Genomic DNA, 26,982 nt, shown 5'->3' on the forward strand with positions numbered 1-26,982 from the left:
TTAGAGATAGGTGCCCCTTCGACAAGTACATCATTGGAGACAGAACACAAGCCTGGATTAGATATCTACGAGTGTACTCTGCATGCCACTGTAAAAGCACGGCAAAAAGTACGACTCATTGTACCACTTATTGTCTTTCTCCTAGTCCATTCATGTATGGAGTGTGGGAAGAATGATTGCTTGAATGCTTCTATGCATGCTGCAATTCCATCTTTGTGATTTCTATGGGAGTGATATGTATGGGAATGAAATATATTCCTAGATTCTACACTTAAGATTTGCCCTAGAAATTGGGTATGTTTTCACAGGATAGTTTGCGTCTATCTCCAAGTGTCTGCAAGTTCAGTTCTTTCAGAATCTTTGGACACTCTCTCCTGTGTGTTGAACAAACCTGTGACCATTCGTTCTGCTCTTCTTCGTATCCATTCAATACCCCCTGTCAGTTCTATCTGGTACAGGTCCCATACAGTTGAACAGTATTACAGGATGGAGTTTTGTAAGCAAGCTCCTTTGAAGATTACTTCATAACCATAGTCTGTCATCTGGTTTACCTGTGACAGACTTTGATCATTCCATTTCATACCCCTACATGTTGCCACATCCAAGTATTTGTATGAATTGAATGATTCCAACTGTAACTCACTGATAGTTTAGTCACAGGATACTATGCTTTTTTCATTTTGTGGAGTGACCAATTTCACATTTCTGAACATTTAAAGTGAGCTGCCAATCTTTGCACACTTTGAAATCTTGTCAAGATCCAACAGTATTTGTGAGGCTTTTTTCAGACAGCAATGCCTTATAAATAATTCCATCGTCAGCAAAACATATGATGATATTCTTAATACTGTCTTCAAAGGTCATTCATGTATGACATAAACTGCAAGATCCCAATGCATTACCCTAGAGCACACCTGAATTTATTTACACATCTGTCAATGACTCTCCATCTAAGATGACGTGCTGCATCCTCCATACCAAGAAACCTCCAATACAATTGCAAATCTCACTTAATACCACATATGATCACACTTTTGGTAGTAAGTGTATTTGTAACACTGAGTCAAATGCCTTTTTAAAGTCAAGAAACACTATACCCACCCTACTGCCTTGAACTGTGCCTTTCAGGACGACATGTGAGAAAAGTGAGAGTTGGGTTTCACCTAATCGAAGGTTTTGGAACCCATCCTGATTGGCTCATTCAATTTGAGATACCTTCATACATTGTGCTCAGAATATGCTCCTAGATTCTACAACAAATGGATGTCATCCATATTGCACAGGAGTTTTCTGGATAGCTTTTGCTACCTTTGTTGTTTATGGGAGTGTCCTATGCTTTCTTCTAACTACTGGGCACAATTTTATGTTCAAGTGACCTACAGTATACTATGTGTAATGGAGGGCTGATGCAGCCACACAGTCAGTATGTGATCTGACAATTTAATCAAGATTCAATCATATCTTGGAGCTTTGCTCAGTTTATGTGATTTCCGTTGTTTATCATTGACCCTGACATGAACATCTATTTCAGTCATTTTTGCAGTGGTATGTATTAAATTAGTGCAATACTTGTACTTCCCTTTGTAAGTGAACATTTGAATACTGAGTGTCTCTTCTGGATGCTAGTTAGTTGTTACCTGACAGTGGCTCAATGAATAGAAAACTGATTTGAAATAAATAAATTAGTGAATAAAAACAGAGTTAGTTTTTCCACCTTAAATACAAAATTGTTCTACCAAGTAGTGTCAACAGAATCTGGAAACCTATATCAATACATAAAGGGGAAACAGTGATAGCAAAAACCTTGAAAAGGTCTTGACCAATTTATTTTTTCACAATACTCAAATATTCAGTCAGTCAAAGGCTATATATACTTTTCTAAACAACAAGTTACGAGGATGGTCTCATGAGTACCCGACCAAACAAAGAAAACACAAAAATTCTGGAAAAAATGTATTTATTTTTCAACATAATTTCCTTTCAGCTCTATACACTTTTCCCAGCGATGTTCAATAAATTAGATACCCTTTTTATAATGAGAACTGTCTGAACTCCTCAAAATAGCCATTAACTGCCAACATCACATCTTCATTTGGTGAAAATCTTTAACCATCGAGCCATTTTTTCAAGTTTGGGAGCAGAAAATGATCTGAGGGGGCTCAATCTGGCGAATAGGGTGCACGTGGTAGCAAGTCAAACTTTAATTCATTAATTTTGGACATTGCAATAACAGTTGTGAGCTGGTGCAGTGTCCGGAAGAAACGACAATTTGTTCTTGGCCAAATGTGGCTGTTTTTGCTCGATTTCTTCACCCAAACATTACAATAAGTTTGCATAATACTCTGCTGTTGATAGTTTTTTCTTTTTCAAGGTAGTCAATAAAAATTATCCCACATGCATCCCAAAACACCAACACTACGACCTTGCCTGCAGATGAAATGGTCTTTGCCTTCTATGGAGTCAGTTCTCCAATTTGTGTCTATTGCTTTGATTATTCTTTTGTCTCAGGCGAAGTGCTGGACCCACGTTTCAAACATGGTTACGAAACGGCGAGGGGGGGGGGGGGGGGGGGGAATCAGCTTTGCTGCTGCAAAACTTCGCTAAACACTCAATTGAAACATCTTCATGACACTGTTTTTACTCAAGTGTGAGCAAACACAGCACAAACCTTGCACAAAGTTTCCTCAGGTCCAAATTTTCAGATAATATGCGATGCACCGCACTTTTTGAAATGGCTACTATGTCTGATATCCTGTGCACTTTCAGTCGACTATCATCCAGTACAGCTTTGTGGATTTTCTTCACCATTTCTGGAGACGTCACCTCATTTGGTCAGCCACTGTAATGCTGGTCTTGGCAGCTCATAAGGACTCGTTTAAACTCGGCTACTTAATATTCTACTGTTGTCAACGACGGAGCAGACTCTCCCAAAATAAAATCTAGCTCAACTTTAATATTGGTTGATCTGAGGCCTTAAAAAAAAAAAAAATCCATTTTCACAAATTCACTCCAACATTCACTATCAATGGCTGCTAAACAAATACTAAACAATGTGATATCTTCAAACTTGAAACATATGCTTCATAGATCGTATACTTTCTAATCCGGAGATATTTTTCAATAATGACTGCCATCTCTCGGTTAGGCTGGGTACTTATGGGACCACCCTTGTACAAGTTTCCAGTTAAAAACCGATTGCGAGAATGAAAATGTTGTACTATGAAAAAGTGTGATTTCATTTTCTTTCTCACAGTCCGTTTTAATTAAGGTATCAAGGCATTTAAACTAACAGACAAATTGTTTCTTCCATATATACTGTTTCTCCCTGCATGGAAGATAATTCATAATTATCTAGACACTTTCAAGCGACTGTAAAAACGTTAGTATTGAGATTATGTACTATATGATTATATGTAGTAAAACAGCAACTCACCAGTTTTTTGTGCCATGTTTACAAATATTAAATGTGTAAACGTTAGTCACATGGCACACGTCCAGTCTATAGTCCAGTCCTGCCAATGCTAGCCACAAAAATGTCTGTATTGATGTTCAGTCACAGTTGCCCTGTTGCATCCTCATATGTCAGTGATGTGGAGAAGTGGAGGTGCAAAAACAGTATCTTTGATGTAAGCCAACAGGTAAAAGTCAGATGTGGAGAGCATTGGGGCCATGACAGCAACTGGAGATTGCCAGCTGATGCACAACCGATCAATCGTCGTAGTAGGTCAGTATCCAGAACTCATGAACATCGTTGTTTAAGTGTGGTGGAGAGCCATCCTTGTGACAAATGAAATCAGCACTCTCCCTTTGCAATTACGGCATGAACTAAGCAAAATGCCATCTTGTTGTTCTGTCAGTCATGTTTCTGGAGATCACTTTAACATATTAAACTTCTTGGGTTGCTGTTACCAAATATATATAATACCTTACCCCAATACAAATATTTTTTACAATCACTTGAAAGTGTCTAGATCATTTTGAATACCCTGTATGATTTTTAACAACAGTTGCGCAGACAACAATGAACTGCTTCATTTTTTTGGGCTGTTGGTTTTAACAGAAAACCTAAGTTGTATTTGTGGCTTACCAGAGTAAATTAGTAAACTAGTATGCAATGTCAATGATCTGAAACTTTGTAATGCTACCTGTTCACATATTAAAACTATGCTACATAATGTCACTGAAGTTAGTAGCCCTACAGATCCAGCAGCTGGAGAGCCCACTCTCTCGTACCCATATACCAATGATCCCAACCAATTTACCCCCTCATTTTAAGTGATCTGGGCTTTCATGTACAGTGACAACAAATGAAAAGGCTGGATATTAAAATATATTTGTATCGATTTACAATCAGAGTATTTCCTCTGTGGTCAACTGTATGTGCCCTTTCACTGACTTAAAACACAGTATCCCAAAGACTATAACTATACACTATTAGGACATTCATGTACACATTTAACAATTATGAAGCACTTCTCCGTTCACTAGTACAATTATATTTCTATCTTTTTTAGGTACATCCCTCGAGTCACCTTGTCAGACAATAATTGCTATTTTATACATTGTTCGTGTCCTTGCCTCTGATCTGTAGCGAGATTCTTAATCAAATATTGCTTTGAGGTGTCACACAACTCTGGATTACTGCACTTCCAATGCATCTACTGTGATTTCATACAAAACATAAGGTTGAATTTGACATCTTGTCAGCTGAACTGGTGTATAATGAAGTACTGCAACTGGCTGCTGAATTTATAGATCTGATTGCCATGCAGACATAAGGAATCAATCTACCAGCTTTTGTTGCATGTCTGCGTGATCATAAAGCTGAGATTCATCCACAATCAGCTGCCGAACATGGTTCCACACACACCTTCACCCATCAGGACATGCAAAGTTGTACGACTGTGACATTAAGAGCAGATGGTGTCCAACCAGTGCTGCTGCAGCCATCATTTAACAGCTCATACCACGTATTGCAAAGAGAAGACTTTACACTTGATCTCTTTCTAAATGGCAAAACTATACCATAATAATGCATTTGTACAGATACAAAAATCTGTTCACTAAGCAGTGGCGGCAGAACACAACAGCGTTTTTCACTGTCCCCCTCCCACCTCTGTTACGTACTGTACACTTAGCTGTTCAGTTTTATTAAACTGTGTACCATGTTTTTGCAGTAATCTCTGTCTTGCATATTGGTCTGTCTTCCCACTTTAAGCTCTCAGCTTTTCAAATCTCATCCAGTGCAATCCCCAACAATCAGTCTTTCCTTCTCATCCAATCCAGCAAATCTCCCCTGACCTGCAGTTCTGGGTGACTTTTCTGAGAAATACACCTTTTCCTGAACCTCTTCTCCAGTCCTTTTTCTTCATCTGTCTTCCTTTCCCTTCAACCATTCTGCCGGAAGAAGGAGCCACTGGCTCTGAAAGCTTAGAGAAGTTGGTTGATTGGTTTGAGGGAGGGGACCAAACAGCAATGTCATCAGTCCCATCGGATTGGGAAAGGAAGTGAGCTGTGCCTTTTCAAAGGAAACATGCCAAGCCTAAATCAAAATGCCAGATGGGGGTTTGAACCGTCATCGTCCTGAATATGGTCCAGTGTGCTAACCACAGCGCCACTCACTCAGAGCTTGCATAAGTATAACCTTCATTTATGTGTGCGTACTCCTGCTGCCACTTAGTGAGTAGATTTTTTTTTTTAAAATCTATCCAATTACATAATATTGTAAAAAATTGGAATTTATAACATCTTCAGACAAAGTCAGACCAGCATATCTTTTTCACAAACATTGAATCTTTTATCTCAATCTGCTACCAGAGAACAGTCTTCAACAACACCCATTTCTGACTCCTTCCCAATCTGACTGACAGACACATTCTAATCAGTACATACTTTTCCATAAAGACCAAAAGATTTTGTGATGGTGTTTTGCTTTCCCCAGGAGAGAGGGAGATGATGTAGTGCATGTTTCATATAGTATTCACGGCCTTGCCACCAGAGATGAGAGATTCCATATCTAATATTGTTATTAATTCTTGATAAAAGACACTACTTCTGTGCAAATAAGAGCATGAATATAATTTCGTAAAGGACTTAAGATCAATGATTTAGTATTAGCACCTTACCTCTTGACCAAAGTAATCATTATGGGGATTCACATTTTGCAAAACTGAGTGGAAATATGCTTGTAGTAACACATTTTGTATGTTATTCCGTTAACTCAATAAATTTAGTCAAAACATGAATTATGCAAAACACATGTGCTTAATCATGTTCAGGCAATTGTTCTCATACCTGTCAGACACTGATAACCCAGATATGATTAGCAGATCATTTGTTACTGACCATATATTTATGGTTCTGAAAGAGGAACCCTAGATAGAGAGGGTGCTGAAAACCTTGCTGTTTCATGCCTTGCTGTACATCTGCCGCAGTTCTGGCCCTACAAGCCAGCATGGTTTGCCCAAGTAGAATCAAATTCCACTGTGTGGGAATCACAGATGAAGCCATGAAATTTTCTCTGATGGTGAGCCACCTAAATTACCACTAAACCTCTGAGGTAGGAAACATTATCACAGCACCTCCAAAACTTGAGTTACCTCAAGCTTAAATCCAAGCCAATTCAACTAGTCTCTGCATCCTAGGAATATTGGGTATGGCTAGTACTTCCCCTAGGAGACGTACAAGATAGAAAACTGTCTCAGTACCTGAGACATCTCCACTGTATAATGGATATAAGAAGTGTCCAACATACTCTACTCTGCACATCCAGCTGGACAACTTTCAGCACAAATGCAGGTGGTAACAGCAACTCATGCAAAGATGCAGTTGGTCAAAATAGCAAAGTAAGCTGGTCATATTAAGAAAGCACACTCTCCCCCTCCCCCCCATTAAGCGCCTGTTTCAGCATCACTGCAGTAACTTTTAATGTCTATCCAATAAGACTGACGTTGCAGCTGCACAACTGCACGAGTTTCTCACTCGTCTCACACAATGTGCAGTACAAATGGATACCACCAACATTCCTGCACTTTTTCAGACGTCAACTCACAGACATTCAGTGATGCACTTAAGTTATCTGTAACTTGTTAGTTTCATGTGTTGTGTACGACTTCGTACACAGTGGTAAGGAGACGGCTTCAAAATGGTGCCGCGACTGTCATTGTAAGAAAGCAGAACGCGACCAGAAATGATTAGCGAACAAGTGAACACAACATATAGAAGACTTACTTAACTTATATTTCGCCAAGCGAATGAAGACTTATTACAAATACGCAGCAAGAAACTGAGTCCAGCTATAACAATGTCAACTAGGATGAGGGTCTCTGTACTAAGCATTAACAATGGAGCTGCCGCTAGGTGGCATCTGCGTAAAATACATAGCAAAGTCACTCTGAGCGCAAGTGAGCTGAGTTGCTGCCACCAGCCATCCTCTATCATTGGTGGCAGAGGCACTCGTAATAGTAACCCACCGGAGGCAAGATTCACCAGGCATGCACCACTGGGTTCACCAGCTCCTGCATGACCGCTAATCAGTGTCTAAAGAAAACTTGCAACTCCACTGACATGAAATCAGTGGGGTGGTATCAATGCGTGACACCATATCATGGAAAGTTTGAGGATCAAGAATAGAAACATACCACCTTTTCCACACTCAAGGCCAACAGAAGCTGTATACAGATGCATCAGCTTGCTGAATTATCTCTCAGCACTAGTACATAACTGCAGAAGACCCAGACAGGAATTACTTGTAAACACAGATTCAGATTGTATTTTTCCACATACCCTTCTACACCATCACTGCCCAATGATGTTCTACCTGTCTGCTGCCAATAATTCCTCCATAGGTTTTTCTGTTACAGTACAGATGCAGCTTGATATCAGCAAGCACTGTGTTTTCAGTTGGGATTCACCATCACTGACATTGCAGAGCCCATATCTGGAGTTCACTTCCTGTCACACTACCAAACACTAAGAAGTTATGACTAACTGATGGTGTTACTAGACTCACTGCCAGAAGACTGCATTTTGATGCTATTGTTCATGTTGCAGGCTGAGTCAGGCTTTCAGGAACTATTCCAAACTATTGAACCAGTGCCTGACAATCACTTGCTTTCATGGCACACCATGAGAGGTACACCATAGCACAGCGCCATATAATAAAACACTGCTGTCTCACACCATCCCATAGGCCTTGCACCAGACCACTTCAGTAGCAAACCTGAATCTGATGGAATATTACGTGAAGGTACCACTCCCAGCAGATGTTGACTGTCACCCCTCCATTTATCAAAAAACAGTTTTAAAAGACTGATGGTGCATGGTGCCCATGCAGGGATTGTCCTGCAGCTAAAGTCACAGGCTACATCAGACTGATACCCAGTGCTATTTTTGAGAGAATATAACCATGCATTCAGTGGTGTCACTGTCTTAAGTGCTTTGGATTATTGTAAGATATTTACTCACATTCCAGTGGTAGAGGAAGATATTCTGAAAACAGCAATCACGACACCATTTAGCATTGTATAGAGCTTATTTACAACATTCAGTTTACAAAATGCTGCACAATCATTTATCGACTCCATTCCCCAATGGATTCTCTTTTTGTTTTGCTACCTGGACAACAGTTGTATTTGCACAGCTGCTGAAGAGCACTTTGCCCAAGTTTTCCAATGCCTCAAACATTTTGATGTAGTAATAAATATGGCTAAGTGTGTATTTGGTGAACCATAGGTCACATTCCTGGAACATATTTCTTCAGCATGATCATCACCCTTACCCAAAGGGAAAGGGCTATCACTCAAAACTGATTACCTGCAAACAGTCAAAGAGCTACACTGCTTCCTTACACTGTTAAATTTTGAACATCGGCATCTACCTCTGATGACTGTACTGCAAGAACCACTGACTGCTGCACTCATAGGTGTCAAGACAAAAGGTAGTAGCCCCATATAATGAACACAAGAAATGGATATGGCTCCCACTGTTGCAAAGCAGAGCCTTGCTGATGCAGTTCTGCTTGCTCACCCTGTGCAAGGAGCACCACTGCACTGATGAAAGATGCCAGCCACTTTGTCACTGGAGCCACGTTGTAACAAGTTAATGCTGCATAGCAAACTCCTGCAGTCTTTTTCACCTAAGGACTACTTCACAAAGGGCAACTGCACTGCTTAAAACTGTGAATTATTGGTGTATGAAGAAATCAGGTCCATCCTCAGTTGGAAGCCAGATACTTCTTTATATTTGTGGATCACATACAATTTTTCTACGTATTCCAGCAAAGCAACAATGAATGTTCGCCATGCCAAAACATCACTTGGAATTTATTTCACAATTCACTACAGACATTCACCATACATCTAGACTAAATAATGTCGCAAATGCCCTCTCTTGTGATAGTAGCATCTTGAGCTGCATCGACTTTGCAGAGCTTGTCAAAATGCAGAGAAAAGCTTGCACAATGCCCCACAGATTACAGCTGTGGCATAGCTGATGGAAACCTCGATAGTTTCTTCCAGCTGAATTTTGACGCCATACCTTTGAAGGTCTACGTAACCTTAATCACCTCGAATTCACTGCATCGGCCCGGTAAGTCTGCGCATTTTTTTCCGGTCTGGTGTTCAAAAGGACTGATGCCTAGCCTGTTAATGCAGTAAAGTAGCCTGCCGCATATACACATCAATAGGCAATTTTCCAAACACTACTGCACATTTTGCTTATTGACACATAGGTGGGGTTGGCCCACTGCTGCCCTCTGACTGCAAATGCTATTTACTGACAATGATAGAGTGCTTCAATTTGCTGGCCAGAAGCATACTGGTTGCAAACATTCCAGCAGAGACACCAGTTTTCACTTCAAACTGGTTTTCCTACTTTGGCTACTTCATATGACAATGGACCGCAATCGACAGTGTGAATATGACTTGTTTTCCCAATTGAATAAGCTTTGCAGTAATAATCATCACCTGACCACAAGCTACTATTCAATTACCAATGGTATGATTCAGCTATGGCATCATACACTCAATGCAGCCTTGAGATACCATTCCGCTCTCTGGATAGCTGCACTTCTGAAGGTTCTACTTGGCCTTAATAAAGCATAAGGTCGATCTCAACATTTCATCAGCTGAAGTGATTTATGGCAAACCATTGTACCTGCCTGGTGTATTTGTTGACCAAACTGCCACACACCCATCAGATGCTAACCTACCAGATCATTTTGTATGTCTGCACGACCACAGCACTCGCATTCAGCCTCCACCTTCCTCCAGGGATGTTTCCACATCTACCTCCATAGCACTGTAATTGCCAAGACCTGTTTCTGAAACCTTCTCTGATCGACAGAGACATTCTGACCAGCGCATCCATTTTACAAGACTTTTGGATGACTCTGGTTTCCCCCAGGGAGGAGGTAAAATGCAAGGGGGGAGGGGAAGGGCTGGTGTAGCAGCATTGAGAACTAATTGCTATTTCATAAAGTGTTTAGAGATTCTGCATTGAATACTGTTACCAGGACTGTAAGGACGACACACTTTTCTTTGGTGGACAACTGAAGTTCAGCATAAAAAAATACGCAAGAGCACAGTTCCAAAAATCTTTATCAGGAGTTTTAATATCTATGATTCATCATTAGCAGCTCACTGTTTGGGTGAAATAATTATTATGGACATAAACTTCCTGCAATACACTGTGAGAATAGTGTCTGTAACAGTTTGCATATTATTCTGTTAATAAAGACGGTAAGTCATGACATCTGCTTAATTACCCTAAACACATGTGCCTCAGAATGTCCATCTAACTGTTCAAATAGTGCATGCTCTTTATCAAAATGTACTTTCTGATTTTTATTCTGAAAATGGGTTTGTTAAGTTCAGAGAATGTTCTGACATTATGAATATCCTCTTCTCATTACTAAGAGTGCCTATACACAACAGTGTAGAGGCTCTCAACCTAGAAGTTGCAGAAATTTTTGACATCATAATTTTGTTCACAAGTGGAAGAGATATGCTTGCAGACAATACCTCATCAGCAGACTATCTGCCAATTACATGGGAGAAAGAGAAACCTCTCTGTTGCGTCACATGGATAGATGATTCATGACAATGATGGTGGCCAATCACTAATAAATAACACACACAAGAAATGCAATTACAGTAGGATTATTCCTTGAAATATAAGTGCATAAGTCTTGTCAATATGACGTTCAATATTATATACGACATTTCCTTTGAAAGGGGATTATTTTTTATTTTTATTTATTTAGTTATTTATTTTTTACAATGAAGATCATATAACTTTATAGAATGTATGTCACTGATACTTTAAAATTTATTGAGTCCTTTTCCTCTCAGTTCATTTATCATACAGTCATGCTTCCTAAGTACATACATAAAATCTCTAAACAGAAAAGTTGTTCCACAGTTTCACAGCATCTTGAAATAGCAGTTACATTTGGATCTGTTAAAAAATTTTACTGAACCCTACAACTTTTCGGCTGCCGTGTGCATCTCTATCTCCTGACTAAACAGGTCTATTATCAATTACATTTCATCTTAGATTTTTTATTAATGCATGATATTCTCCTAAATTTTTGTACTCAACAAGGGATGTATCCTCACTTCTTTTTCACATAGGCCACTGGCTCTTTTGTTCACTTGAAATCTGTACAGCAAAATTCTTCACTCAGATACAATACACCCATTCCTCAAGCTTAATTTACTTTACAATAGAATTATTGTGTAATTCTACATTCAAACTCACGTCACCTTTTAAAAAATTAAAGATTTTGGTCAGTATTTTATGTGAAAGTGGCATCAAGTTTCAATTGCGATTTACTGGAATACAGTAATGGTTTTTATCGTTACACAGGACTTCAAGTAAACAGTGAGTTCTGATACTGCCACTAAAATAGGCATCTGGCTTCTCATTAAGAAACAATAGCTACGTACACTCATACTTTAGCCAGTTAAACCAGTTGCTTGCAAAATCGTATTGCAGTTTCACATGCAGGAAGTTTGACTGTGTACGTGTCTAATCTGCTAATCAAATATTAAATCTCTGAGCATCAAAGAGACACCTGCTTCACTTAATATTAATATTCCAATTCGAAAGAACACGCAACACTGTGGTCACAGTGAAGACAAAATTGTTGCTTAATTGCATAATATTAAATAATATATTCTTCTAATATAATCTTTTATCCTGGAAAGTTGAATCCAAACCACAACCAGCATGGTATAAGCCCTCTAGATAGGACTTAAAAGGGGAGGAGTTTTATATAAAGAAACAACCACATAGCAAGTTTCCAGTGTCTGACAAGGGGGACAATTAAGAATCAATGGATTTCATTTGCCAGTATGTAGTGAGTATTTTTACCTCTGAAGCAGCAGTATAGCCACTGTTGTGATAGGGTACACAGTTCAGCGCACTCTGAAGTCAGTGGTACGCATAGATCATCATCCGAAATCATACTGAATGCTTTCTCAGTAAATTTTGAACAATTACTACAGGACCCCACTGAAAGTGGAAATGGTTGCAAAATTATACTTGACCTCTTAACAACAAGTAATGCTGAGCAAATATGGAGCATCATGATAGATACAGGGATTAGTGACCACAAGATGGTGGTTGTGAGACTGACTACTGTAATATCCAAACCCACCATAAATAAATGCAAAATACATCTACTTTTAAAAAGCTGAAAAAAAATTTGAATGACACCTCCCAAGAGTGTCTCCAATCCTTCCAATCTGATTATGTAAGCACAGACCAGATGTGGTTTAAATTCAAGGAAATGGTATAGATAGCAATTGGGAGATAAATACTAAGTAAATTAATAAGGCATGACATGGATCCCCTATGATACACAAAAGATGTCGGAACATTGTTGCAGAAGCAACAAATAAAAGCATGCCAAATTTAAAAGAATGCAAAGTTCCCATGATTAACAAAGTTTTCCAAAAGTTCAAAATTATGCTTTAACTTCAATGTGAGTTTCTTTTAATAGTTTCCACAACTCTGTCTCAAAATCTGGCAGAAAACCCAAAGTGATTCTGGTCATATGTAAAGTACACCACCAGCAGCAAGACACAATCAATACCTTCACTATGTGATAACCATGATGTTACTGATGACAGTGCCATTAAAGCAGTTTACTAAAAGTTGGTTTTCCAAAATTCTTTTGCAAAAGAAGAAAAAGTAAATATTCCGTAATTCGAATCAGGAACTGCGAACGTGAGTAACTTAAAAGTACCCATCTTCAGTGTAGCGAAGCAGCTTAAATCACTTAATAAAGGTAAGGCCTCTGGTCCAGATTGCATATCAGTTAGGTTATTTCCAGAGTATGCTGATATAATAGCTCCATACTCAGCAATAACAACTGCTTGCTCCTAGAAAGCCCTGTTCCCAAAGGCTTGAAAGTTCCTCATATCACACCAATACCCAAGAAAGGACATAGCAGTAATCTGCTGAATTACAGATCCAAATCACTAACAACAATTTGCAGTAGAGTTTTGGAACATATACCGAGTTCAAACCTTATGAATTACACCAAAGAAAAAGATTTATTGACAAATGTCAACATGGATTCAGAAAATACTGCTCTTGTGAAACACAACTAGCTCTTTATTCTCACAAAGTAATAAGTGCTACCAACAAGTGAAGTCAAATTGATCCCACATTTTTAGATTTACAAAAGTCTTTTGAAACCGTTCCTCACATGTGACTTCTAATCAAATTACATGCTTATGGATGTCTTCTCATGTGTGCAACTGGGTTGGTGATTTCCTGTCAACAAGGTCACAGTCTGCAGTAACTGTCAGAAAGTATAGAGTAAAACAGGTGCAGTATCTGGCATCACCCAAGGAAGTGTTATAAACCATCTGCTGTTCCTGCTCTACATGCATGATTTAGGAGATAATCTGAGTAACAATCTTAGATTGTTCGCAGATGATACCATCATTTACCATTTTGTAAAGTCACCAGAAGATCAAAACCAATTGTAAAATGATTTAGACAAGACATCTGTATGATGTAAAATGTAACAATTGACTAAGTAATGAAAAGTGTGAAGTCCACAGGAGTACTAAACGAATTTGCTAAATTTCTATTATATGATAAATTACACAAATGTAAAGTCTGGAAACTAAGCTAAATATGTAGGGATTACAATTACGAATAACTTAAATTGGACTAATCACACAGGTAATGTAGTGGGGAAAGCAAACCAAAGTCTGTGATTTATTGGCAGAACACTTAAAAATTCAACAGATCTACTAAAGAACACTGCTTACACTACGCTTCTCTGACCTCTCTTGCAGTATTCCTGTGGTGTGGGATCTGCATCAAGGTTTGATGGAGGATATCAAAAAACGTTCAAAGAAGGGCAGCTTGTTTTCTATTATCACAAAAAAGGGGAGAGAGAGTCATGGATATGATACACGACTTGGGCAGGCAATCATTAAAGTAAAGATGTTTTTCATTGTGGCACGACCTTCTGGTGAAATTTCAATCACAAACTTTCTCCTCAGAGTGTGAAAATATTTTGTTGATGACTACCAAAACAGGGAGGAATGATCATCACAATAAAATAAGTGAAATCATAACTCACACAGAAAGACTTAAATGTTCATTTTTCCCAAATGCTGTTCGAGGTGGAACAGTACAGAAACGCTTGAAGGTGGTTTGATTAACCCTCTGCCAGGCACTTAATTGTGACTTGCAGAGTAATCACAAATGTAGATGAACAGAAATTGTAAAAACTGTGGCTTGATTCTACCATATTTTTGTACACCAATATTACACAGGACTTTATTAAAATATCCTTGTTCATATAAAACAATTGCAGAATTTCTAAAAGCATTAGGCATTCAAAAAGAAAAAAAAAAAATATTGCCAGTCAGTCATCCCAGCACCCCAACACAACATAATCCACGCTCACAAAATAATCCATGCTCAGAGGTAAGCACGGAGTGTATATTTATGACATCTGCTGACCTGTCAAATGTGTTATGTGTGGTACTTAATCTGTTGCATAATACAGATACATTACTACTTCTACCAATGAATTCATACCAGTTTCACATTGTGTTATGCCCTTCTATGAATATATTATCTTCCCTAACATCACAGTATAATACCGTCCCAAATTCAAATTTGTTAATATCTTCTTCCAGACCAGTTAGGCAACTGGCCAGCTCAGCTCCAAAAAACTACTGTTTGCTTTTGTAATAAACTGCCATTTCATTTTGTTTACATGAATGGTTTGAGGACTTCTCAATGTAACTACCATGTGTCTATAGTATGGTACATTTTTCTTGAAAATCTTGGGAAATTTCCAAATGAACCACAACTAAAGCATTGGTATTAAAATTACGAGTAAATCATTATTCCTGACATGTAAAAGCAGAACAAGCCTCAATGAATGTCATGCAAAACAAGTTTTGAAATTTGCTGACAGATTAAAACACTGGGCCTTGAAATTCACAAGCGATGCTTTTACTAAGTGAGCAATTCAGTTATTCCTCACAACTTGTCGTCACAGTTTTATTTGTTTATTTATTTGGATGGTGGGGGGAATACCTACCAATAAGACCCTTAAGTGCAACCCCGCTTCGCTGTGGCATAGCGCATCGGATTATTCAAACCAAAATACAGCACAGAGTTTTGTTTTTTTTAATGGAAAGAATAGATAGCCAGTTTTATTTTTTGAGCTATCAAAATCTATATGCATTGCTGCACAAACAGATGACAAGACATTTGTTAGTGATGAATCAGAATATCGTAATAAATTTCCATTTAGTATTATACAATAATCCTTTCGCTCTTCCTCCCCTTCTCCCACCCTGTCCATGCAGCTTCCTTTTGCCCACTACTCAATCCAGCTAGATCGCTGCTCACCTCAGATGCAATCACAGTTGGACCTTGGTACCCTGAGACAACAGGGGTAGGTGCGTGTTAGTTTTGCTTCTGTGAATGTGCTTTCTGCCTCTGATGAAGCACTTTGTCCGAAATGTGGATATTTCTAGCATTCTTCTTCGCTGTACTCGTCTGCAACTCAACTCCACTTCTACACCATCTGCACCACATTCATTGAGTAATGTTCTATGTGGGGATGACAAACCTGCATGATTGGTCATGGTCAAACTATGGCTAGCCATAACCTTTACCATCACACTGCTAGACTTGGTGCCCACCACAACACCAGTGGCTTCAATATCCATACTATTTGGACCCCTTCCCCCCTCCCCCAGCATCAGCTCCTCAAAAGTATGCAGATGCAAACTGACCCTATAGCATATCTTCTGTCTTTGCAGTCCTGCTAGTCTAAACTCCCCCTTTCAACAACCTAAACCCTATTCTCACTTTTACTCTCGTTATTCTCCACGCCAATTCCAAAACCGTGTAATTACTTCTGCACCACTCTCATTCTATTCTTGTTCCATAAATCTTAGCCCCTCCCAGGTGTTAAGACACCTGTCCTCTACACCATCACCACATCACTCCTGCCTGCTTGAAGAATCAATTCTATACAATCAACATAGTGCAGCATACAGGTGGGTAGGTGCATTTTTGTATCTGTATGGTAGTGTGTGTAAGAGAGCATTTACTTGAACCAGAAGAAAGAAAAGTAGCTGAAAAGCTAATGAAGTCTCATAATTGTTACGTGTTTACAGTATATACATCAAATATCTATCAGCTATAAATAAGTGATTGCCTTTCCTAAATTACTGTTTCCCTCCCATAATTTCTGTTAATAAAACAACTTTGTGCTTCAGCTTTTACTTCAGTGATATAAATTACTTAAAAATTACACACTACGGTTAACTTTCCCCCCTCCCATTTACAGTTTTGTTCAGTATTATGCCCTCATACAGTGATTTTAATGTAGACTCAGCCATACTTAAAGGTACAGTTAATTTTAGAATGAGTGTGTGAAACGCTACTTTGGGTTTTGGGAAATGTAATACATAAAAGACAATTTTACTTGCTGTTATGCATGATAAAAATTTCAACCAGAGACATAAATATTAAATTTTTACTTCACTCACCTTATAACTGTTGTGACACTAGACAAAGAAGAATTATTGCTGCCTGTGTCCGGTAATGAATCCTGGTAAAAAAAGAAAAGCCTTATTGTATTAAAAAAGTAGTATTGTGTATCTTGTTAAATAAAACAACAACAAAAACAATCAGTTATTGACAAAATAATTCAATTGGATAGATAAAAAATCTGCTCATCAAGTGGTGGTAGAAAACATACATAAAAGACAGTTATAATTGGAAAGCTTTCAGAGACAGTGACTCCTCCTCCAGGCAGAAGGGTTGAGGGGAAAGGAAGAGGGGTGAAGGAAGAGGGCTTTAGAGGTCTAGGAAAAGGGGTAGATTTCGGGAAAGTCGCCCAGAACCACTGGTCAGGGGAGACTTACTGCACAGGATGAGAAAGGGAGACTGATTGTTGGGGACTGAATTGGACAAGATTTGAAGATCTGAGAGTGTAAAGGTGGAAGACAGGATAATACACAGAAAGAGATTACTTCTTAATTGTGTACAAGTTAATAAAAGTGAAAAACTAAGTGCATTGTCCATAAGGGAGGCAGGAGGGAGACAGTGAAAAATAGAAGGTAAAGACAATGAAAGATGTAGAAACTAAAATGGAGTCAAGCAAAGAGTAGTTACTGTGGAGAAATGCTGACTCAGATGAAATTAACGTAAATTAAGGACAAGTGGGTGGTGAGAACCAAGAACATGTTGTAGTGCTGGTTCCCACCAGCAGAGTTCTGAGAAACTGGTATCTGTGGGAAGAATTCAGATGGCACGTGTGGTGAAACATGTACCGAGGTCACAATTGTCATGTTGTAGAGCATGCTCTGCAACAAGATATTGTGAGTTGCCAGTATAAACCCTCTGCCTACCCCCATTTATCGTAACTGATAATTTGGTGATAGTCACGCTGATGTAGAAGGCCAAACAGTGTTTATATAACAGCTGGTATAAGACAGGTGGCTCTCACTTTGATAGTTTATGTTTCGCCAGTTACAGGGCTGCTATAGGTGGCGGTATGAGGGTGCATAGGGCAAGTCTTGCGACAGGGATGCTCACGGGAGTAGGAGCCATAGGGTAGGGAGATGGGTGCAGAGGAGCATAGGGTCTGGCAAGAATATTGTGGAGATTGGGAGGGCGACAGAAAACTACTCTAGGTGTGGTGGGCAAAATTTCAGACAGAATGGATCTCATTTCAGGGCATGATTTTAGGAAGTCATGATCCTGTTGATGTAGCTGATTAACGCATTCTATACCAGGATAATGCTGAATCACTAGTGGTCTGCTGCAAAGTTGTTTTTTGAAGGGATCAGCATTATCAGGATTTGATGTGATGGGTCGGGAAATCCGCCTTTTAACGAGGCTGGTGGGGTAATTACGTGCTGTAAAGGCTGAGGTAGAGAATGGCGGCATATTGCCGTTAAAGAGTCTGCATTCAAACAAATACATTTGCCTCAGATGCCAAGACTGTAAGGGAGGGAATGTTCAACATGGAAAGAATGGCAACTGTCAAAATGTAAGTACAATTGTATATTGGTAGGTTTAATGTGGACGAAAGTGTGTAGAAGGCCTTCAGTGAGGATGAGATCAATATCAAGGAAAGTGGCACGAGATTCGGAATAGCACGATGTGAAATTTAATTGGGAGAAGATATTCAGAGATTACAGGAATTTTAGCACACCAGCATCACCATGAGTCCATATGGTAAAGATGTCATCAATGTATCTAAATCAAACCAGGGGCTGCCCTGAAATGAGATTCATTCTGTCTGAAATTTTGCCCACCATATCTAGAGTAGTTTTCCATTCCCCTCCCAATCTCCACAATATTCTTGTCAGACCCAAATGCTCCTCCTGCACCTATCTCCCTACCCTATGGCTCCTACCCCTGTGACCATCCCCACTGCAAGACTTGCCCTATGCACCCTCCTACCACCACCTATAGCAGCCCTGTAACTGGCAAAACAAACTATCAAAGGGAGAGCCACCTGTGAAACGACACACGTCTTATACCATCTGTTATGTAAACACGGTTAGGCCTCATACATTGACATGACTACCACCAAATTATCAATTAGTGTGAATGGGCACAGGCAGAGGGTGTATACTGGCAACTCACAATATCCTATTGCAGAGCATGCTCTACAACATGACTATCATGACCTCGGCGCCTGTTTCACCACACGTGCCATCTGGGTTCTTCCTCCAGACATCAGTTTCTCAAAACTCCGCAGGTGGGACCTAGCGGTACAACATGTCCTTGGTTCTCGCCACCCACTTGGCCTTAATTTACATTACTTTCTTCCGTCTCAGTATTTCCTCACAGTAACTACTCTTTGCTTCACTCCGTTTTACTTTCCCACATCTTTCATTGTCTTAGCATCCATTTTTCGCCACCCCCTTCTCATCTCTGTTACATAAAATGTGCTTAGCTCTTCACTCTTTATTAACTCATGCATGATGTTTAAGCAGTAATCTCTGCCTGCGTATTACCCTGTCTTCTATCTTTAAGCCCTCAGGTTTTCAAATCTCATCCAATGCAGTTCCCAACAATTAGTTTCTCCTTCTCATCCCATACAGTAAGTCTTCCCTGACCCACCATTCTGGCTGACTTTCCCGAAACCTACCCCTTTTCCTTCCCCTTCAACCCTTCCACCTGAAGAAGGAGCTAGCATCTTGCCAATTACAACCGTCTTTTATGTGTGTGTTCTGCCATAACTTGGCGAGTAGATTCTATATCTATCCAATACAATGGAAATCTGAGGTATAGTATGGAAAACAGTTGAGAAGGAGAAGGGCCATCTACTTGCCGAGCACCAAAATGAAAATGAGTGGGCAGTTTCTGACAGCTCTGCTCTAAATGTCCCAGTTCTGGTAAATAGTAAACTATGGTATCCTCTTCTGACATTTCTAGCATTAAAAAATATATGGTAGAAAATGAGAATGACACAAAACATAGAATGTTCCAAACTACTGCATTTGTACTCCATCCATCAAGAAGGTACTGTGAAAGACAAAATTCAGATGTTATGCTAGTTTCATCAACATTCATGCCTTTGTCACCATTGATTAGGTCCTACCCATTTAGTTCATTTATGGCATTATCAATGAGACTTATGGTATCCATCATGAAAGTTTGATAACTAATGGTTAAAACAGCTACTACAACCAATAAAGTTTGTTGACAGCTTCACGTAGAAATGATACTCTCCACTAATAACAAAACTGTAAAACCATCTGTATCTGCCTAAACACGCTGATCTCCAAAACTATTAGACAAATTTTCATTGGGTTTTCATGGGTAACTTGAGCACAGCATCAAGCAACATGTGGGCTCTATTACAACAAAATTGGATCACAGAAAAAACATATCATAATTTAAATTCTTAGGAGCCTGCTCAGCTTAGAATTCCTCATGTTTACCTTAGTGACAGCACAGTACACCAAAGAATGAATAAATGGCACTGCTAGTTTTGTTGTATACCAAAGGGGCAACTGGTAGCACCGTTTTTTTTTTTTTTTTTTTTTTTTTACCTCAGTGACAGAATTGTGCGTCACGATCTTATCTTTACAACTACAACTTAATATAGAAGTTACTTGATAGGATATACAGATTTAAAACAAACACTAACAAAGAGATAGAGGGGCTGGCCAGTTCCTACCTCAGTTCAGTACAGCCGATAGAAAACACAAAACAGAACAGAAAATTTACATTCCTAGCTTTCGGTACTTTGTTCCTTCATCAGGGAGGAGAGAGGGGAAAAAAGGGGAAGAAGGGAAAGTGGATTTAGTTACTCACAACCCAGGTTATGAAGCAACAGGGAAAGGTAAACAGGGAGGGTACCTGGGTTGTGAGTAACTAAATCCACTTTCCCTTCTTCCCCTTTTTTCCCCCTCTCTCCTCCCTGATGAAGGAACAAAGTTCCGAAAGCTAGGAATGTAAATTTTCTGTTCTGTTTTGTGTTATCTATCGGCTGTACTGAGCTGAGGTAAGTACTGGCCAGCCCCTCTATCTCTTTGTTAGTATTTGTTTCACATCTTTATATGAGATTTTCCATTAATCATTTAGATATACAGATTTACTGATTTCACTTTGTGTATTAAAAACTTAACAAAATCGCATTGGTCCTTTTGATAGGTTTCATTTATATTTGACTTCTTAGGTAGGAAAAACGAATTTACTGGCAAAGTGGTCCTACATGGCTTCAATTTTCACCGACCGAGGTACGGAAACCTAAAAAGCGGTGGAATGCAAAGGCCTTTCTTTCATTTCTGTTGTGAAGCACATGCATATAGGTAGCGTTACAACTAAATTTAAAAACACTAAAAAGACTAGTGCAAGACAAAGTACATGAAACACTACTTAAAGAGTTTTCTCATTACGCCTTTTCTCCAGCCTGTTGCCACCTTTTCCTTTAATTTTCTCCTGTTTCAGATTATCAACATATCCACTCAGCTATGCGACAACATATTTTTTTCACCAGCTCGTACAATCCTTTACAACCTTACTTTCATTTTCCCCATTTTGAGTTGTTCTTTATGCACAAGTTTACTGTCTTTTTTACATAAATAAATGAATCTCATGTGGCTATCAACCTGTTGCAAGCCTCTATCTTTCTATATCTATATCTACAAGACTACTCTCTGCAGTTCACAGATAAGTGTATGGCATATGGCTCATAGAACCATTTTTGGACTCTTTTGTCCATTCCATTCTTTAACAGCTTGTAGGAGAAATGAAGACTTAAATCTTTCCACGCAAGCTCTAATTAAGCAGCTTGTGATGGTTCAAATGGCTCTGAGCACTATGGGACTTAACATCTATGGTCATCAGTCCCCTAGAACTTAGAACTACTTAAACCTAACTAACCTAAGGACAGCACACAACACCCAGTCATCATGAGGCAGAGAAAATCCCTGACCCCGCCGGGAATCAAACCCGGGACCCCGAGCGTGGGAAGCGAGAACGCTACCGCACGACCAAGAGCTGCGGACAAGCAGCTTGTGAGTCAGTGTCACTGCTTATTTATTATGGAGCTTCTAATCTTGCCTCATGCAGTTCAGTGCACCTACTTTCATAATTAACTGCAACCTGAGAACTACTTAGATATTGATTTTTTATTTCTTGCTTCCCACAAGTCTCTTACTACTCACACTTAAATATTTATTTCATAATACTCCCTTGTCATATAATTCTTCCCTTTTGACCCTTTGACACAAGAATATAATTTTCCTTCCTCTGCTAATTACAGAACTTCTTATTATGACACAAAAGAAACAAGGCTATTCACACTCTCAGTATTCTTGTGCACTACCAGAAGGCAAAAACTGTGAAGCCCAGTATATCCTAACAGGAGAAGTGCATAAATTGTCTGAACAGTGGAAGGAACAAATACAGACAAATGGTAATTCAAATGGGCACTACTTTGAAGGTGATCACTCCTAATTGAACATCTCTGGTAAGTACACAAATCAGTACCACAAGCGTCATTTCTTTCATGACAGATTTTATATAGAATATTTCCATAAAAAAAAGCACAAACATGTCTTCGTAAATTTCATATACACTGCATACACACACTATTATGCTGCAACAAGTAATTCCTTAGTAATGAAAGCAGTCTTGTTTCTTTTATATCAAGATACAGCACATGCTGCCTCCTTTTGTCCATACCCCTGCCCCATCCAACCAAAATAACAAAATGCCAGTTACAATTCATTACTGACAATGGTTTATGCTTACACCTGACCCAATCCAGCTAAAATTGTTCTTAACATAGCAAAAAAGGCATTATTCTTAGATATCACACATTCATTAAAGTTAATTTTCAATAGATATCTGAAGTTTTAAGTTTTGCAACAACTTAAGTGACAAACTAAAAGTTTGTGAAGATAGTCTTTAGCCAAAGGCCTGCAGTGCTGACTGATGCCAAAACATAAGTTTTCCTTTCACTATCTCAAAAGATCATAAGGTGGCATCATGACTAATTACAATTTATATAGTATGTTTATATTTGATTGCAGATGATCCACACAGCTCAAAATCTATTGTTACACTAACTACAAAATAAAATTTGTTTTGATGTGGACTTGTTTATAACTATACTATGTGATCAAAATTTCCAGACACCTGGCTGAAAATGACTTACAAGTTCGTGGCAGCCTCCATCAGTAATGCTGGAATTCAATATGGTGTTGGCCCACCCTTAGCCTTGATGACAGCTTCCACTCTCGCAGGCACACATTCAACAAGGTGCTGGAAGGTTTTTTGGGGAATGGCAGCCCATTCTTCAATGATTGCTGCACTGAGGAGAGGTATCAATGACGGTCGGTGAGGCCTGGCAGGAAGTCGGAGTTCCAAAACATCTCAAAGGTGTTCTATAGGATTCAGATCAGGACTCTGTGCAGGCCAGTCCATCACAGCGATGTTATTGTAGTGCAACAACTCCGCCACAGGCCATGCATTATGAACAGGTGCTCGATCATGCTGAAAGATGCGATCGCCATCCCCGAATTGCTCTTCAATAGTGGGAAGCAAGAAAGTGCTTAAAACATCGATGTAGGCCTGTGCTGTGATAGTACTACACAAACAGCAAGGGGTGCAAGTCCCCTCCATGAAAAACATGACCACACCATAACACCACCGCCTCAGAATTTTACTGTTGGTACTGCACACGTTGGCCGATGACGTTCACCAGGCATTCACCATACCCACAATCTGCCACTGGATCACCACATTGCGTATCATGATTCGTCACTCCACACAATGTTTTTTCACTGTTCAATCATCCAATGTTTATGCTCCTTAAACCAAGCAATGTGCTGTTTGGTATTTACCGGCATGATGTGTGGTTTATGAGCAGCCGGTCGACCATGAAATCCAAGTTTTTTCACCTCCCACCCAAACTGTCATAGTACTTGCAGTGAATCCTGATGCAGTTTGGAATACCTGTGTGATGGTCTGGATAGATGTCTGCCTATTACACATTATGACCCTCTTCAACTGTCAGTGGTCTCTGTCAGTCAACAGACAAGGTCAGCCTGTATGATTTTGTGCTGCACGTGTCCCTTCATGTTTCCACTTCACCATCACATCAGAAACAGTGGACCTAAGGATGTTTAGGAATGTGGAAATCTCACCTACAGACATATGACACAAGTGCCACCCAATCACCTGACCATGTTCGAAGTCCACAAATTCCACAGAGCCCCATTCTGCTCTCTCACAATGTCTAATGACTACTGAGGTCACTGATATGGAGAAACTGGCAGCAGGTAGCAGCACAATGCACCCTAATATGAAAAACTTACAGTTTTAGGGGTGTCTGGATACTTTTGATCACATAATTTACTCATAATTTTTGTATTTATGCACTAATTAGTCAGTAATTTCAAAAACATAATGAGACAACACAACCACACAATCTTTTAAGAAGGGCAGGAGACACTTACACTTTTTGGTGACTGACAGGGAAATCTGTACCAATCACTCAATATCAGCACTTCAGCTCTTGGAAAATATTAATTCTCCCAGCTGGCATGAATTTTCCTGTATGCCCTTCTGTTCCCTATCATGTTACATTTGTGATAGAATCAAAATGAGTTTGCGAAACTATTGAAAAATTCATAATCAATTAGTTCATAAGTTGCACGAATTTAATAAAACCATACAAAAATCTGACTGAACATTTCTAACCAGCAGAAAGCTGGAGAGGAAATAATAATTTCCAATGTAAGGGCTTAAAATATTATGCTCCTCCAAAAAAGTCTAATGTACACTAAGCATGTATGTAACTGGTACTTGCTGAGGTTTTATCCAATATTTCTACCCAGATTGTTGACATAAAGAGTCCAAATTTATTCAAGAAATGCTAGTGGAATAATACATAAAACTCACTAAGCATCTAACAATAACATGAAAGATATATAAGCACCCTAAACCACTACTGCTGGAGCCTGTAGAAGTTTGGCAGTGTAGAAGCATTCTCCATTTTGGCAGACAATAATCCACAACCAGTTGTAAAACTGGTGATATTAAATAATCTGGCTGAACAAAAACTACATATGTAGATCTTACTTGTGGGTTAGTTATGGTTCTCATTTGCAGATGCTGGGCACTTACTCTCCATAGAGTATTAAAATGATATGAGTCTTTAATCTAGGGCTGGTTCTTACTTTCCACAGGTATGGTGTTTTTTTTTATTATTTAAAAAAGAAATTGGCATTTCTGTGAAGGGCTGAACACGTAAGATTATCCTCAATATATTGCTTCTGTTATGCTATGTACTGTAAATATAAACCACAAATAATTATCATTTGTAGTTAAATTAACTGATAAAATTCAGAAAGAGTAAAGTACCTGAGAGCGTTCTTTATCCGAAGCAGGCGACTGTGGTACAGCTGTGACAATCGCTGGCACTTGTATTTCCTCACATGACTTTGATTTTGCAGCTATTATTTTCTGAAGTAAGATTTGAGCTTGAGATGGGTTAGGAGTTTGTAGAACAAGCTGATGTTGGGGTAATTGCAACTGCAGCCTTAGAGGCTGCTGGTAAATCTGCTGCTGAACTTGTCGATGAGCCTGCTGCTGAACAGTTGACTGTTGTTCTTGTAAATTATGCTGAGGTTGAGTTGTCAGCTGAAGTTGGACTTGTAGCTGAGGCTGAATCTGTTGGTGGGGATTACATGCAGGCTGAGATTGGGATAGCTGCTGCGACTGGCCCTGAGAACTCGACGGTACCTGTGTGCAGTGTAGCAGTTGCTGCGATTGCAAGTGAGCAATCGGTGTGTGCCACCTGCTGAATTTGTTGAGTTTGCTCTAGATGCTGTGGTTGTGACACATTCTGCTGCTGTATTTGTGGCACCCAGTAGTTGCTGATGTGGCAAAGGCACCTGCTGAGACTGCGTCACAGATAGCTGCTGATGCTGCGATACTGACAGTTGTTGTGGTGGTGAAGCAGACAGGTGCCGAACCTGTGATACTGGCAGTTGCTGAGGTTGTGCAAGAGGTAACTGTTGAACTTGTGATGCTGGTTGCTGCTGAACTTGTGACAGGGGAGCTGACTGGGACTGAGATATGGGGATCTGTTGGGTCTGTAACACTGCCACTTGCTGAGATTGTGTCCCAGATACTTGGGATTGTGACACAGGCAGTAGTACCTGCTGAGGCTGTGATACAGGTAGCAGTATCTGTTGTGGTTGAGAGACAGGCAGCTGCTGAGACTGAGAGACAGGGAGCTGCTGGGGAGGTACCTGGGACATCTGTGGAGACTGAGGCTGGCGCAGCTGCAGTTGTGGGGACTGCGACTGTCGCAGTTGGGGAGACTGAGACTGACGCATCTGTGGGGACGGCGACTGAGGAAGCTGCACTGTTTGTGAATGAGGCAATGGCTGAAGTGGGGGTAGTTGCTGAGGTGGGTGCAACTGATGAGAGGCAGGCAGCTGCTGAGGTGGTGGGAGCTGTTGCAGTGGTGGGGTCTTTAACTTGTCTCGTGATGTTGCATGGACCACCTGCTGAGGCTGAGGTAGTGACTGTGTCTGAAGATCAGGAGATTGTTGAGGCAGTTGGGGCTGGGATCCTTGCTGCACAGATGACATTTCTTGAGCTGCCTGAGGTATCTGTGAAGTCTGCACCTTTACATGAGTGGCTCGAGACTGTGTATGGTTTTGAGGATGCTGCTGCTGCTGCTGCTGCTGCTGCTGCTGCTGTGGTGGTTGTTGCGTTGGAAGGTTCAAGTTCAGAAAATTGAAGTTCATTCCTTGGAGGCCAGCCTGTGAATAACGAAACAACACTGCAATGTTGATTTTCTTCACACACACACACACACACACACACACACACACACACACACACACACACAAACACACAGAGAGAGAGAGAGAGAGAGAGAGAGAAGAGAGAGAGAGAGAGAGAGAACATTTGAGCAGTCTAGCAGTGTGCTAG

The 26,982-nt window shown here is 39.8% G+C and overlaps 1 protein-coding gene across 1 annotated transcript in view; it reads right to left on the minus strand.

The window, feature by feature from the left end:
* Nucleotides 1-26,795, minus strand: part of LOC126101384 (sentrin-specific protease 6-like) — a 193,981-nt gene extending 167,186 nt beyond the window's left edge. Inside the window, exons 1-3 of the mRNA XM_049912050.1 lie at nt 25,932-26,795; nt 25,399-25,857; nt 17,049-17,110 (exon numbers count right to left, since the gene is read on the minus strand). Of these exons, the coding sequence (XP_049768007.1) occupies nt 17,049-17,110; nt 25,399-25,857; nt 25,932-26,795 (1,385 nt within the window). The remainder of the gene's footprint in view (nt 1-17,048; nt 17,111-25,398; nt 25,858-25,931) is intronic.
* Between the last annotated feature and the right edge of the window lie 187 nt (nt 26,796-26,982).

The sequence above is a fragment of the Schistocerca cancellata genome, chromosome 9 (genome assembly GCF_023864275.1).
Source record: "Schistocerca cancellata isolate TAMUIC-IGC-003103 chromosome 9, iqSchCanc2.1, whole genome shotgun sequence".
Taxonomy (NCBI): domain Eukaryota; kingdom Metazoa; phylum Arthropoda; class Insecta; order Orthoptera; family Acrididae; genus Schistocerca; species Schistocerca cancellata.